Source organism: Microcebus murinus, chromosome 7, assembly GCF_040939455.1.
Source record: "Microcebus murinus isolate Inina chromosome 7, M.murinus_Inina_mat1.0, whole genome shotgun sequence".
NCBI classification, from domain to species: Eukaryota; Metazoa; Chordata; class Mammalia; order Primates; family Cheirogaleidae; genus Microcebus; species Microcebus murinus.
In genome coordinates, this window is record NC_134110.1 from 9,977,503 (window position 1) to 9,992,535 (window position 15,033).

General features: G+C 51.1%; 1 protein-coding gene across 3 annotated transcripts in view; it reads left to right on the forward strand.

The window, feature by feature from the left end:
• Positions 1 to 15,033, forward strand: part of SLCO3A1 (solute carrier organic anion transporter family member 3A1) — a 283,652-nt gene that overhangs the window by 246,134 nt on the left and 22,485 nt on the right. For all 3 annotated transcript variants that reach the window (XM_012757050.2, XM_076004789.1, XM_012757051.2), the window contains exons 6-7: positions 593 to 791; positions 2,766 to 2,904. In XM_012757050.2, coding sequence (XP_012612504.1) covers positions 593 to 791; positions 2,766 to 2,904 — 338 coding nt within the window. The remainder of the gene's footprint in view (positions 1 to 592; positions 792 to 2,765; positions 2,905 to 15,033) is intronic.

Consider the following 15,033-nt stretch of genomic DNA (forward strand, 5'->3'; position numbering starts at 1 on the left):
GTCCTGCTGCCTTGCAGATAGCTCGTTTATAGGAGAGAGAAGGCAAATGTGCCAGTTACTCGCCAAGAGCTACAGAGCACATTGATTTGGCGGATGCCACTCCCTGAGGGGGGTGGCAGAGCTCATTCAAACACTGTCGCCGTGACCTTTGGGCTGAGCGGCCTCCAGACCCCTGATAAAGCCTTCCCACCTTGGCTCCGCAGAAGAGGGGAAGGAAATCCCCAAATGATCTTGCGTCCCTTCTGTGATCTCCTCAACACTGGACAGAGGTCACAGCACTGCTCCATGGCGATTACTGTCCCAGCACGCACGCCTGGGTTCCAGTCTGTCTGGCTTTGTCGCTCCCTTGTCCCCACTTACCGGGACAGGTGCCTGCACTGACGCTCATAATAACTGAGTTTTTTCCAGTCTGTCTCCCCCAGTGTCCCGTGAGCTCCTTGAGGGCAGAAATCGGGCCCTTCGTAAAGCCCCTGGGGTCCCATGGAGGCAGGGGCGCCACGGCGGGGCCACAGGGAATTCACGGCGCTCGGCCCGGCTGTGTGGCTCAGGCCCTCGTCCCCCGCTCACGGGCCTGCGTCTGCTTCCCTCCCAGGGATGACCGCGATCCCGTGTGCCTGTCTGGGCATCTTCCTGGGCGGGCTCCTGGTGAAGAAGCTCAGCCTGTCCGCCCTGGGGGCCATCCGGATGGCCATGCTCGTCAACCTGGTGTCCACGGCCTGCTACGTCTCCTTCCTCTTCCTGGGCTGTGACACGGGCCCCGTGGCCGGGGTGACCGTTCCCTACGGAAACAAGTAAGTACCCGGAGTGCCTGCCACCGCCCATGCCGGCCCCTCTGTCCGCGGGGTTAACGGAGCCAGCTCTGTCCCTGGTGACCCTGAGCAGAGGAGGTGAGGACACCTCTGCACCTTCCTCCCTGAGTGGGAGGATCAGTACGAGCTCCGGACCGGGAGGACAGGCCGTCCCGGGCAGCCCCAGGGGAGAAGAGCAGTCCTTCACTCCCCGGAGTACTGGCGTCACTATTTTTGGCATTTGGCTTTAAGGAAGATGTGAACAGGGAAATCAGAATAATTCGTATTTTAAAATTTAGCTTACGATGAAAGACAGAATCAATTTCAACAATTCCTTTAACTATTAGACGCTGTCATTAGGCTCACATAATAATTACAGGGTCTGGCCCGTGGTAGGTATTTTTAAGTGTGGGCGTGATAGAGGGAAGGAAAAAAAAAGGAGAAGGTAAGAGAGAGAAGAAGGGAAGGAATTTAGCTCTTATGAGACCACTTTTCTTATTTCTTAGTGATTACCCCAGAGTCTAATCAGAATTGCCCTTAGAGGGAATTATGGAGAACCTCATGCATCCAGTGTCAGTAGCTGTCCCCTTTTCTACATGGGACTCCGAGGCTGCCTTGGGAATCCTGGAGCACTGAGGCTGCAGCATGGCTGGCCTGCAGGTTACCTGTTCCTCTTTCTCCACAACCAGACTCTTCCTCCAGGCAGCCCACCAGGCCTGCTTCTGTAGTTATGCCGGAAGATGCACTAGAGCCAGGGCTTATCTGCCCCCCGGCAAGGGCGAGCAGGCAGAACGGGTGGACGGAGCAGAGGCAGCTTTCCCTGCGTGCATGCCCAGTCCAGGAACCGCACGTCCCTCCTGCCCCTTTCCTGCCACTACGAGGTCGCCTGTTCCCAGCCGCACCTCGCCTCGGCCCCCCCCCCCCCCCCCCGGTCCCTCCGGGTCTGCACGTGCCGGCGTGACAGCTGCTCCAGCAGTGGATCTGATCGCCCTCCATCAGAAAGCCACAGTGGTCAGGGTCTCACTGTATTGACATTATTCTTCATAAAAAAAAAAAAGAAGAAACAGGAACCGCTTAACCTGGCTGAGCCTCAGTTCTCTTCTCCCAAAGCCCATGGGGTTATACTGAGAATAGACGAGATAGTGCATGCAATGCTTTACATGACACGCAAATTGTCAGGTGTCACCGTCGTCATCTTTATTATCATGAAGCGCTCTGAGCCTTAGGAGACGTAGCTGAAGATAATCAGGCTAAAGAAACGACGCTTCCCCTCTCTCTCTCTCTCACGGCCCAGAGACACCCACTCCACCCTTTTGTCTTTTTTCAATTTGCCTGCTCGCAGTTAACTGCGCCTTTAGTGGCGCACAGGAAAATTTAAGGCGTCTCAGCGTTATTTTTCTCAGGACACTGAATCAATCAGACAGACAGACAATAATTGTTGAGGCTGATCTAGTTGAAGCGGCGTAGAAAGTATCAGGAGGCTTCCTGTCTGCCGGGGAGGAATAAAACACAGCGACAAGGAGCAGCCCAGACCGGGAGGAAGTGGGATGTTCAGCTGTGCGGGTTTAGCGCTCGGTCCTGGGAGGGGGAATGGACCAAGGCCGCAGCAATCAGGGGAGGCATCTTGGAGGAGGCAGCCCCGAGATGGACCCCAGCTGGTGCCAGTGGTGAAGGGGGCATCTTCCTCCTCACTCCACTAGGGGAGCTGGAGCGGACTTGTCTCCCATCTCGCCAGCCCCGGAGCTGGCACCGCTGTGCAAGGCACAGCCACGTGGCTCTCAGCAGTGGCCCTGGGCGGGTCCTTGTGGGACGGGGAGGGCCAGGGTTGGGACTGGAAAAGGAAGGGAGTAGCAGGTAAGAATTCCGTGAGCAGGGTGCCGCCTGACTCGTCACAGACGAGGGCAGGGGGCTGGCACTGGGGCGTCTGAGCACAGACTGACCGGTTTGTAAGGCTTCCCCTTTTCCTGTCTTTTCCAGCTCGGCACCCGGCTCGGCCCTGGACCCCTACTCGCCCTGCAATAATAACTGTGAATGCCAGACGGATTCCTTCACGCCAGTGTGCGGGGCGGACGGCATCACCTACCTGTCTGGCTGCTTTGCCGGCTGCAACAGCACGGTAACGGGATTTGCTGATGAGACGGGCTGGGGGGGGCAGGGGACTCCGGCAGCCAAAGGAGCTTCAAACCCCAGGTCGGGGCAGGAGTGGGCAACCACGGGTGTTCCACGCGTTGTTCTCCTGCCGTTACTGTACTTCTGCTCAGCCTCTGCCCTGCTCTAGTGCAGGATCTTCCAGCGGCAGCAGGATGAGAGGACTGACCGGCCAGTCAGGCCTTCTCGCTAAATCAAGTGGGTTTCCAAGAAACTTCACTGAGCCACCGAGAGTAAAAATTCAAAGGAAGCTGTACATACGGAGCCAGAGAAAAAGATTGTGGTTCAGTGTGCTCACAAAGAGGGTCAGTGGAGTAGGATGTCTGCATAGGTAGTGAGCTCCCTGTCACTAGAAGTATGTAAAGAGAAAGAGAAAACATTTATCAGGGAAGACTTCTTCCAGACCCGAGACTCTAACACTAATTCAGCCTCTTTCCTACTCAATTCCCTCTGCCCTTTTCTTCCTAACCGGATGTCTCCCACCTTTTCCCATCCTCCAACCATGCTGGGGTTTTTTTGTTTGTTTGTTTGTTTGTTTTTTGGCATTTTCTTTCTCCGTGTGGATTTTACAATTGGTTGTCAGCCTGCGGCTTTCTGTGTTCTTTGCCTGAAAACCTGAGGCTAAGTGACCACCTGGTAAGTCATGCTGCTCCCGCCTTCCAGGTGTCTCTGGCACCTTCCCCGGGCGCTGCCCTGGTGCGGGCCCTCTCCACGTCTTGCCCGGACCAGGGCAGTAGCTGCCCCAGGATGGCCCCGAGTGTCCTGTCTTCCGTGCCGCAACCAAAGGGACCTCTGTAACACCGCAGGTGACCCTTTCTCACGCTTACATGATCAGTAGGAAGGAAGATACGATCTGGGCCTGGTTCTAAGTTGTTCACCATGTGTCTCCAGCTCTGCCTCCCTGAAGTTTGGGGTTTTCAGCTTTCCCTGCACAACCCGTCTTTCCATACGTCTCCTTCCTGTCGGATAACTCCTACCCACCTGCGACGCCCTCCTCAAATGGCCTGTCCTCTGACACCATCCCCTCCCTCTTTTATCTTTGGGATTCTTCCCTCTGAAGCCCTTTGCCACCTGTCTCTCCTGAAGGCACCTTTCCCATTGCACTACAGCGATCTTCCAGAAGTGTCTATGGTCTTTAGATTTCCCGCACAGTGGCTGGTACCCGAAGTGCTCTGGAAGTGCCCTTGCAAAGTATGGATGGGAAGGAAAATACGAAGGCCAAGTGGCTGCTTTCAAGGAACTTAAAGTTGAAATCATTACTTTCCTCCCCTTCCCACATCCCATATCTTTTGGGAGCAGCAATTTCTGTGAAAGAAGAAAAATAGATCATTTATTTTCATTTTCAAGATTGCATTTTTCCTTGCTTTTAACATTTAGATTCCCGGCCAGTTATTATCATTTTCTATAGAGAAAATAAATCACCATGTGGGAGTGGTGGAGGGGGGGTAGGAGGAACTGATTTTTTAAATTAGATGATAAAGCAATTTCTTTATGTGAGTTGGAAATAAATTTTTTAAAAAACGGATGAGGCCTTGAGAATGGTTAAAGTAAAAACACAAGCTGTTATTTTTCATGACAACAGTTTCATTAACGTTTTAATATCTAGAAAGTTATATTATAAATCAGTCTCAGCTATTGTCCTGTTAAAAGAATTAAATTGTTGCAATATAGGCTAGTGTCCTGAGACCAAACAAGTCTCTAATCCAAGGGAATGCACTGGCCAAAAAAAAAAAAAAAAATTGTCTTAAAAATTGCATTTCCCCTGATCTTGCATGTACAAGAGTCTTATTGAATAAGAGCTTAACCAGGCCCATAGTTGCTTCCAGCTGCTGAAACAGCAAAGCTGGGGAATGCAATTATCGGGTTGCAAGCGCCTCTGCTTACCTCTGGACATACCGTTTATTCCCCAGACGCCTGCCTTTTATTCCCATTACCCGAGGTCTCACGTTGTCTGCTGGGGTGCAGGCAAGGAGGGACGTTATCCAATGCAATTACAAGGCAGAGAGTAACAAACCACCGGGCCCCAGAACTGGAGTCCCCAGGTAACATGTTCTCTATAGAGCCAGATCTCTGGACGCCCTGGCTTCCAACAAGTGGATGAGGGATTTGGGGACACGGAGCCATGCTTATCCTGGAAAGAGGCCCCTGCGACAGTCTAGCCTTAAAAACAACCACAGCCGTGAGATTTGAGACAGCAGCAAGCTATGTCGAGAGTGTATTACAGCCCGGGTAATAGGCCCTTCCCTGTGTCGCTCTTGGCCCATGGCAGCTTGGCCCTGAGTTTCAGGGAAACTCAGGCCAACATCCAAAAATGAGCAAAAAGCAATTTAAATCTTTTAAATCTCTGCTACAGTATTTTGAGAAAATGCCAAATGGTGGCTGTATTCCTGCTACATGTATTCCCTCCCTCTCTCCCTCTTCTTCACTTTTTTCCTTTTTTTTTTTTTTCGGCATATTATGGGGGTACAGATTTTAAGGTTTCAATAAATGCCCATTTCCCCCCCTCCCCCCACAAGTCTGAGTCTCCATCATGACCATCCCCCAGATGGTGCACAGCTCACTCATTATGTATGTATATACCCGCCCCCTCCCCCCTCCCACCTGCCCAATACCCTATTACTGTAGCACCTATGTGACCACTTAGGTGCTGTTCCACTTTTTTCTTATCTCCAAACTCTTAACAAAAACATCTCCTCTACCAGCTTAAGGCTTCCTTGTCCCTATGACCTGTTTCCTTTTTTCATGCTGATTCTTCCACTGTTCCCTGGAGTTCTGCCCCTTCCCCAGAGTGAATTCAGCCATTCTCCCTGGTTTCATCACTTCTCCCGCCCATACCCTCAGCCCCGTCTGTGTCATTGTGGGTGTTCTTTTATTCCCCGAACACAGGTGAGGTTGGTCACTTGCCCAAGGTCAGGCAGTGGAGAGTGAGGGAGCTGGCGTGTGAACGTAGGGTCTGACGCCAAACCCGGCGTCTCCCTCTGCGCTCTGCGACTCTCCTTTTTAGGACCCCACCTTATTTCTACCTGCAAGAACCTCTTCAGACATGCTGTCCTCAGTGGGGACCTTTATTTAGCCTTTACTGTCTGACCCTCTCCAGTCCCAACCTCCCTCCTCGTATCACCCCTTAAAGAGCCAGTTGCTAAGGGGAACTTCTTGCAGTTCCCCCAACATACCAAGCTCTCCCTGCCCCCGGGGCCTTTGCACATGCTGTTTCTTTTATCTGGCGTTTTTCCCCATCTAAGCACCATCTTACCTGTCAGGGCTCAGCCTCTCCTTAACTACTACTGGGAAGCTGTCTGCCGCCTGGGCACTTCCTCCAGGACTGCCTTAATGCCTGTCCTGCAAGCTCCTATTGTACCTGCTCTCACCTATAAGGCTCCTACCTGGCCTTTTCTAATGGCTCATTTACTCTGATGTCTCCTTCACAAAGCTCCAGGGATGGGGGCTCTGTTGTGAACCCTCACATCCCCAGTGCCAGCCGTGGCTCTGGGCAAAGGCCCCAGGCTTCCTAAACACCTGGCTAAAGGCCCTGTGCTGACCTCAGAGAGCGAGAGCCCCAGGGAGCCACGGGTGATATACCCCCCCCCTTACGTAGCAGTTGGCAGGTGGATGGATATTGGATGGTGCCGATTTCAATACTAAAGACCTTATCCTTGTTCGTCTCTCCCCGCTTTATAGCTTCCGCCAAGACTTGTGAAAATTTTCCATAACCCGATTAGATGTGAAGAACTCACCTATCAAATAACTCTGATTATAGGGAAGTCTGGTTAGTGTTAGCAGTTTCCTAATATCAGACTTTTCTTCCTGCCCTGGTTTGGGTTTTTTTTTTTTTTCCCTACTTTCTTGTTTCCTATCTCCTTAAGTGATAGCAATGGAAGCTTCTAGGACTGCATTTGGTATATGATTTCTAATTCTTCTCATTGCATATGACCAGGAGGAGTGACAAAAAGATTGCGAGTTAATTTTGTAAGCCTCCTTTGGCATGAATATATTGTCCAGATTGTTTCTGTACCTCTCACTTTCAGAAGTAATTATTCCCACAGAAAGCATATTAGTATGCTAGTGCCTGGCTCCTGGAAGTTGTACCCTTTTGATGTGCTGAATAATTGACTTGGAAAAAAAGCTTCTATCAGCCACCAATAGAATATTGAAAGTCAATACCAGTCTAAACAGCAGTTTATGGGGTACTAATGATAGATGACTAATCCTTCCTCTCATCCAGGCAACAAATGTTTATTGAGCACCTGTTTGAGTGAAGCACCAAGTGGGTTGTGTGCAAGGGAGGAGGATAGCTCTGTTACGGACACGAGCAGGGAACTCATCTTTCAGCGGTACAGGTCTCAATCCAGGCTGCATGTTAGATTTGCTTGGGAGCTGTTAAAGTATGAGACCTGAGCTCCCCACTCTCGGGCATTTTGATTTATTTCTTTTGGAATAAAACCCGGGCATCAGTGTTTTCTAAAGCCCCCCAAGCATTTGTGATAAGTAACCAAGGCTAAAGACCATTGTTCTAACACAGGGATTCCCAATCCCAGCTGACATTTGGGGTCAGCTGAATCTGTGTCGTGAGGGGCTGTCCTGTGCATTATAGGATGTTTAGCGGCATCCCTGGGCTCTACCCACCAGATGCCCCCCCCTGCAGGTTCTGGTACCCACACGTGTCTCCAGACATTGCCAGATGTCCCTGTGGGGGGGGCATAATCACCCCCATTTAAGAATCACTGCTCTCATAGAAGGGATAACATGTATTCTCTCCTTCTAGACACTGGTTAGCATCTGAGCTGACACTGAGTATTCATCCTTCAGTTTCTTTTTCCTTGCCACGATTGTATGTGCACACGATAGAAACCAAGCGCCAGGGGTAACTATCAACATACTGCAGCACGAGGAATGAACTGGCAGCTATGTACCATCTCTTCCCTGAAAATGTATTTGCTATGGCCCAAACCAAGGTTTAACTGGGCATTTGTTTTGAGTGTTTTGTATGTAAATCTGGATTTCTGGCCTCTGGAAAAGTTGGAAGATAGGTAACATGGGACCCGCACCCCAGCCGGGCGGTGGTTGGCTGGAGCTAGGAAGCTGGCTCTTTGGACAAGATATTTGCTCTCTGCTTAGCCACAGTCCTTGCCACTGGCCACTTTTACACCTAAACCATTTTTTCTTATTTCTGTTTCCTGGCTGGACCCCAAAGGCTCAGAGTTTGCAAACCCTCTCATATAGGCTGGCCCTGTCTGATTCAAAAGCCTGTACTCATCCTGGTAATGGCTTGTCAGAAGGGACTTGGAAATATTCTGAAATCAAACCCTGCTGGGGTATTGCCACCTGGGCCCTCTCAAATAGCTCAGGCCCTGTGCTAGGCATTATAAACATAGAGATGAATAGGTAAGGAGATCGTGTTTACTATAAGGTGAGTTGTAAATCTATCTTACTAATAGAGTTAGGTACCAGAGAGCGAGCGCCCAAAAGCGACACCTAACCCAGCCTTACAGTATAGTTAAGTGGAAAGAACCCATTATAAAATAATATATAGACTGTGGTCCCTTTTAGCAAAGAAAAAGAAAAACCCTAATATATGTATATCTTTGCATAAAAAAGAGATCAGAAGGATATATAGCCAACTGTTCATAGATGGTTGCCTCTGGTTAGGGACTGAAAAATTAATTTTTATATGTTTCGTTCACATTTTCTATATATTTCAACATTGTCTAAAATGATCACACATCACTTTTCCGATGAGGAAAAGCTTTTCTTATTTAAACAAAGAAATTCGGCATTAAAGGTTAGGTGGTTACGCTCTGAAAGAAGGCAGGGGCTACGCAGACAGATGAGTGAACTCGTCGTGTCGTGCCCGCTGGGGTCAAAATTGGTTCCAGGTGGGGTGGGGCTGGAAGGAGGCAGCGAGGGGACATTTTTCCCTGGAGGGGGAAGTCACGGCATGGCAGGAAGTTCCAGCGGGCAGTGTGCGTACACTGGGTGTGAAGGTTTGGCCCGCGTGTGGTGCAGGCGGGGACTTGGTTTGGAGTCGGGAGAGAGAACGCTGGAGGGAGAGATAGATGTGGGGGCCTGGCGTTCCTTCTGAGCTGCGGTCACACCCTTCGCCTCTCTGTGCCCTGCCCACCGTTTCCTACCCGAGGTGGCTAGAGCGAAGAACGGCCTGTCTGCTCCCTCAAAGCACAGCCCCTTCCCTCCTCTCCGCGGGACATAATTAAGCGCCGGCAGGGTGTGCCCCGGTGGTCACCGGAGTGAGAGGTGGCCGGGGGTCTTGCTTTCATCTCAGCATTTTTCTCCCTGGCCATTATCCATCAGCCAGTGACCCTGCAAGGGAAGGGAGAGAATTTCTTCTTGCGATGTTTCAATATCCCCTTTGCCTTGAGCTTGTAGGTTGCTGTCGGTGCCCTTTGTGATGAGATCTAAGGGTTTTGCCTGGAAATACCAACCTGGGCTGAGCCAACGAGGAGAAGAGAATCGAAACTACAAAAAGACAATAATAAATGACCCGGAGAATGTCTGAGGGACTTCAGTGAATCACAAAAGAATCTATAAACATCTGGGACACACAGGAGTATGTTGTCATTCGAGGGAAGACACCCCCTTCTATTATGGGTGGTGTCTCCGGTCCTTCCCCTCCTCAGTTATTGGGATGTCAGGCGCGAAATATGGAAGATCACACAGGCAGAAGCAGGGCGGAGCACTGTCTCTGGCAAACTCCCTTTCTGAGCGCTTAACAGAAATTGCCGTGTCTTCCTGATAGCTGCTTTCCAGGAAGAAAAGCAAAGACTGTGTTCTAGACAGCTGGGGTGACCTTGATAGGGAGTGTCCTTTCAGCCCTTCTCAGCAGGTTCATAATGCAAATGTCGTCGCCATCCTGTGCTGTTCCCTTAGAAAAGGGATCTTTCAGCCGAGACCTCCGCTTCGTTCATGCAATTAATAGGAACCAATCCATCGGTATTGAATGTAGGGAAAAGAGAACAACAGCAGCAACAAAAGAAAACCAAATTTATTTGCCAGTATTTCTGAAACGCTGCTGACAAGTATCTTGTTCTTGTAATATGAGCTGTCAAAATAACATGCTGACCGTTCCCTCCATCAGCAGAGAACGGATCCAAGATTCCAGAGAGTAATTTTCCTATTTTTATGGTCCCCGGCTTTATTGTAATTATTTATTCCCATCATTGTACGTGAATAGAAACGTTTCTCAATTTAAGTTAATGACTGAGTGAAGCAGGAGTGTGATTTTCAGGGACTTGCTATTCCTTCATTGATTTTCTTCTTTTTTTTTAATGTTTTGTAGTTTTTAACTCTCTTAATGGATAATACATTTATATGATTCAAAAACCAAAAACTACAAAAAGGAGGGAGTGAGAACTTTCACCTCTGTCTCCTGTTCACCTACTTCTCAACCTTCCAAAAAAGATTACTATAGTTGATTTCACATATATGTGAAATCTGGATTTTTCCTTCTGGATTTTTTACTCTACACATAAGGCCGTACTCTGTGCCTTGCTGTTTTGTTTGAGGTTTTTAGTTAATATTTTATCTAGGAGTTCTTTCCATATTAGTACATAAAGAGTACTCCCCTGCCTTTTTAATGGCTATATAATCTTCCACCACATGGGCCTGCTAGAATCTCCTTAACTGGTCCTGTTGATGGGCATTCAGATTGCTGGAAAACTTCAGCTCTTACAAACCACACTGTGACTCGTGTTGTACATATGTCATTTGTCCCTGGGCAAGTCCCTCTGTCGGATAAGTTCTCGTAGCATTGACGAGCCCATCCCCCTCTGTCCTCCAGGTCAACAAGCTTGTCAGGTCTGTTCTGTGAGCACAGTGACCATCTGATTAGTAACGTGAAGGATCGTGGTACTTTTTACTGACAGTGAAGCTACATCCTGCCACCCCATGTTGTGACACCAGGCAGAGAGGTCACCTCTCCTGGAGGCAGCAGGGACTGCATTCCTTCCCAGAGAATGGCAAGCTGGGAAGATACTCCTTTGAAGTGGGGGTGGAAGACAGGACAGTTGCCAGGTCAGAGCCCATAAACTAATCTGGAATCTGGCACACTTTCTCAGCATTCGGCCCACTGGGGGGCTGTCAGAGCACTGGGAGTGTTCCACTTCCTGCAGGCCGTGGTAGTCTACAGGCAGCGTCCAAGATCCACCTACTTTTGGCCTGGCCAAGCAGGACTGCGGCACACAGAGGGGATGAGGATTAGGATCCCAACCTGTATCATCTCCTTAATTAAAGTGGATGGTCCTCTCACATCTAGCTTTTCTCTCTTTTCAAGCTGCCTACTGCTCGGTGCATTTGCAGGTCTGGGGTTTTCTGCTTAGGTTCCCAGTTCATACCAGCTGAAGGTATGCACCCTACTGCCTTTTTCTATGGGGATCGTAGTATAAAACCCCCCAGGAGAGATCGTCTCTTCTAACTGTGCACTCTGGGAAAGGTGAAGCTACACGGTCCTCATCTGCAGTACTTCTCCTCGTACTCAGACATCTCGGTGGAACATTCTTCCTTAACAGTCTCACCACTTTCTGCACCCAGAGTCCTCCGAGCTCCCTCAACGCAGCGTTCGAGCAGGTCTGTGCTCGGGCATCACCTGAGCCTCTTTAATAGGAGCTTTCCGTTTCTTGCCATCTGACTCCAGCCTCAGCATTTTCCCTTGGATTCACTGCTGGAGAGGTTGCAGGATTTTCCCAACCTGCCCCCAGGCCGTGGGACCACCCACCCGTCCCTGCCAATCCTATGGGAGGGACTCCTCCCATGGAAAAGGAAACCCATCCAAGTCCTTGCCAGATCACCTGGCGTGCCTCCTCCCCAGCCTCTTTCACAGCTCTTTTTTGAATAAATTAAATCGGAATACATAAATACAGATTTGCATAGAATTACTTTCTGGTTTCCAGTGAGTCGATAGGGTGTTACTACTAAGGTCAGAGATGCGCAGGGAAAGGAGTTCGGGGCTGGGGGTGGGGTGTGGCCCTCAGGGTCCGTCTGGTCAGGAAAACAGTCCCCGCACGTGTTCGGAAGCAGCAGAGCGGCAGTTCCTCGCCCCGCCCCGAGGTGTCGGCACAGGTGGGCAGGCTGGAGCTTGGAGGGATGTCCCGCGAAGCTGTGCCGCCATGGCTGCTCCTGGAGACCTGACGGTGCCCTGGGGTGTGGGGACCACGGCAGTGGCTGCAGCGGGTCACGGGAGGAGGCGTGGCGGCTCTGTTGGTCAGCAGAGGGGGCAGAAAAGAGGGCAGGTGTCAAGTGGGAGTGCTGGGACAGACAGGTGCCTGCCGGGCACCTCCCTGGATGTCCCACCCACGCCTGGCTGCGTGACCTCCTGAGAGTGAGGGTCTCTGCTGCTCCTTGTAGAAGAGGAAAACAACTTTCGCACTATCCTTCATGGTTCTCAGTCGGGACAGACCCCGATGACATAAGGCAGATGAACAAGAGCAGGGGTCTGTGACTGTGCACACCTCATGTGTACATGGGAAGTGAGCTCCCGAAAGGTGGCTTGGAATTCAGGCTTAAATACCACGGTCCACTGGAGCCCAGAAAGAAGGGTGTGGGAAGGCCAGTCATGGGGTTATGCAGGAAGAGCACCTTGTGCAAGAGCAGTGCTCGTTATGCAGATGTAAGTCAGTGCTTTCTAGAGAGGTCAGAGTCTAGGGGTTTAATCCTCCCCCTCCTGTGCAGAGAGGAGACCCCCTTACAAGTGGGGATTTCCTTTATAGATGTACATTTAATTTTGCTTACAAAAAGGTAAGGTCTCTGTTGTCAGAGGTTCTCCTGTGACTGCAGTATCTCAAAATAATCAGCTCAAAATATTCTCTATGCTAAAGAGGCCTATTTGGGGGTGGGGCTTAGTCTGGTCTCTTGCAGTCCTATTTGGTGGGGGGGGGTGCATATTCTGGTCTCCTACAACTGCTACCTTGCAAGCCTCACCCACGTTCCCCTCCTGTCCAGCGCTCATTCGTGCAGGAAAGAGAACTCCAGGGACAGTTTCCAGACCCAGGAAGGAGAGCAGCGCCAAGTCGGCAGCACAGGACCGGGCGTGGGCCATTCGGTTTGTGCACCGCAGCTCGAGTCGAGTCTTGGGAAGGGACGTGTTGAGTAGATTTGGGAGGGATCTGACCTAGAGGTTAAATTTGGGAGTCTTGAACAGGTACGGAGATGAGGACATGAACGAGGAAGAGCTAGGGGAGTCCAGACCAGCTGGGCAAGGGGAGAGGGTGCCAGCAACGAAGAGGGGCACTGAGCAACCAGGGGGGAAATGAGAAACCAGGAGAGTGGAGCCCTGGGAGCAGAGGAAGGGGGTGGCCGCAAGAGGCACAGCTCCTGGGGGCCCTGGGGAGGAGAGATGGGGGAGATGGGGGTGGTCTGGGATTCAGAGGTCACTGGAGAGCTCCGCAGCTCTGGTTCATGCAGGTGGGGATGGAAGCTAGTCCAGTCGGGATGAGCCAAGAGCCTGGGAGAGGAGGCCATGCAGGCGGTGGGAGTGACAGCTGGGAAAGCCGGCTGTGCAGCTGGGATACAGGAGGCGGTTTCCTCTCCTGGGGACGGGAGCAGTGGCAGTTTCAGTTACAGTTGGGGAGAAGAAGTTCTGCCTCTTAATAAAAGCAAGAGCAGATTTGTTCACATAGGCGTAATAAAACTATCTGTTTAGTTCCATCCACTACATCTCTGTGCTAGGAGAGATGTTCATACCAGGAGGTTCTTGTCCCCTCCAGGAGGTGGGGATAGGTCTCTGCAGTGGAGGGTGGAGTGACCCTGGAGGAAGGCCACGCAGGGATCAGGGGCGAAGGGGGAGGGGCACAGAAGGGGACAGGGAGCCCCTGGGGCAGGGGAGCTTGAGACGGGAGGTAATAATTTCCCCGCTGGGTTTGGAAGAGCTGGAAAGTCTCCAGGCAGAGGTATGGGGCAAGGGGCAGAGGGGCAGGACCTCAGCACCTTCTGAGAATTACAATAAGTGCCACGTCCCCTACCCCACACCGGAATCGATCCACTTTGACTTTTGCAAAGACTACTGGTCTGGGCAGACCACTTAGGAGGAACGGTATAGCCCCAGCACATAATGTCTCCCCCATTCCTGCCCCAGGGATAGAAGCCCCCGTCGGGGGGTGGGGACCCAGAGAGGCTTTTAGACACCTGTGAAATCATCCCATGTAGCCTAACGAGATAAGAAAACCCCATCTGTGTTCCGTGGGGAAAGAAAAGAGGTGGGGCAGGCGGGGAGGGCCCAGGGGGTTTGTCCGACCCGCAGGAGGACTAGCCTGGCCGTGTGCTCTGCGTGCCGAGCAGGCCAGGAAAGAAGGGCCATGAATCATTTATGATTGTTTCCACTCTGTATTCATTAAAGCCTCTGCACTATTCTTACGGAACCCTAATTGGCTTGGCGCTGGGCACTGCCCCTGCCCCTCCCTGTGCCATCAGACATTCCTCGAGCGAGGACCTGTGCCCAGGCCGCCATCCGCGCAGAAGATCAAACGGAATACCGTCGCCCTTCCTCCTCCTCTCTGATCATATATTGATAGCCGTGTCTGGCGGGGCTGCAGCCCTGCCCCCCACGAGCTGCCCCCAGCTCCCTGGCATCTCCTAGCCGTCTTCGCGTCCTCGGCCCCCGGAGAACTTTCCATCAGCTCCCCGCCTCTCGGCCTCACGGCGCGGGGACTGCACGTGTGACAGTGCGTGTCCTTTGTTCCAAGTGCCACGTCGGCACTGAACCAGCAACAATAGGCGGGTTACCTGATTTACTTCTTTTAATACACTTCAGTGTAATTATAACTGCATAAAAGAGAGGACAAATTGGCAAGTAATTACAGTGTTAATTTGGCAATGTTTTATCATATTGTGGAAGCGCAATTTCCTCTCTAATTGTATTGGGGGAGACACGTTCGCCCGTGGTACGGCTTGTTGAGGGATTCTTGAGAATGGAAATGAAACACACAGGAGACAGAGAACTCAGCTCTCCTCCCCGTAAATATTCCTCTATTTGCATGTGTTTTGCAGCCGCCTTAAAAAGCTAACTCGTTTATTCAGGCCTAATTAATGGAACGCCACAGAATGCATAATCAGGCCAGGACAGCTTCGGCTGGCGGATGGCTGTGCGCTGGGA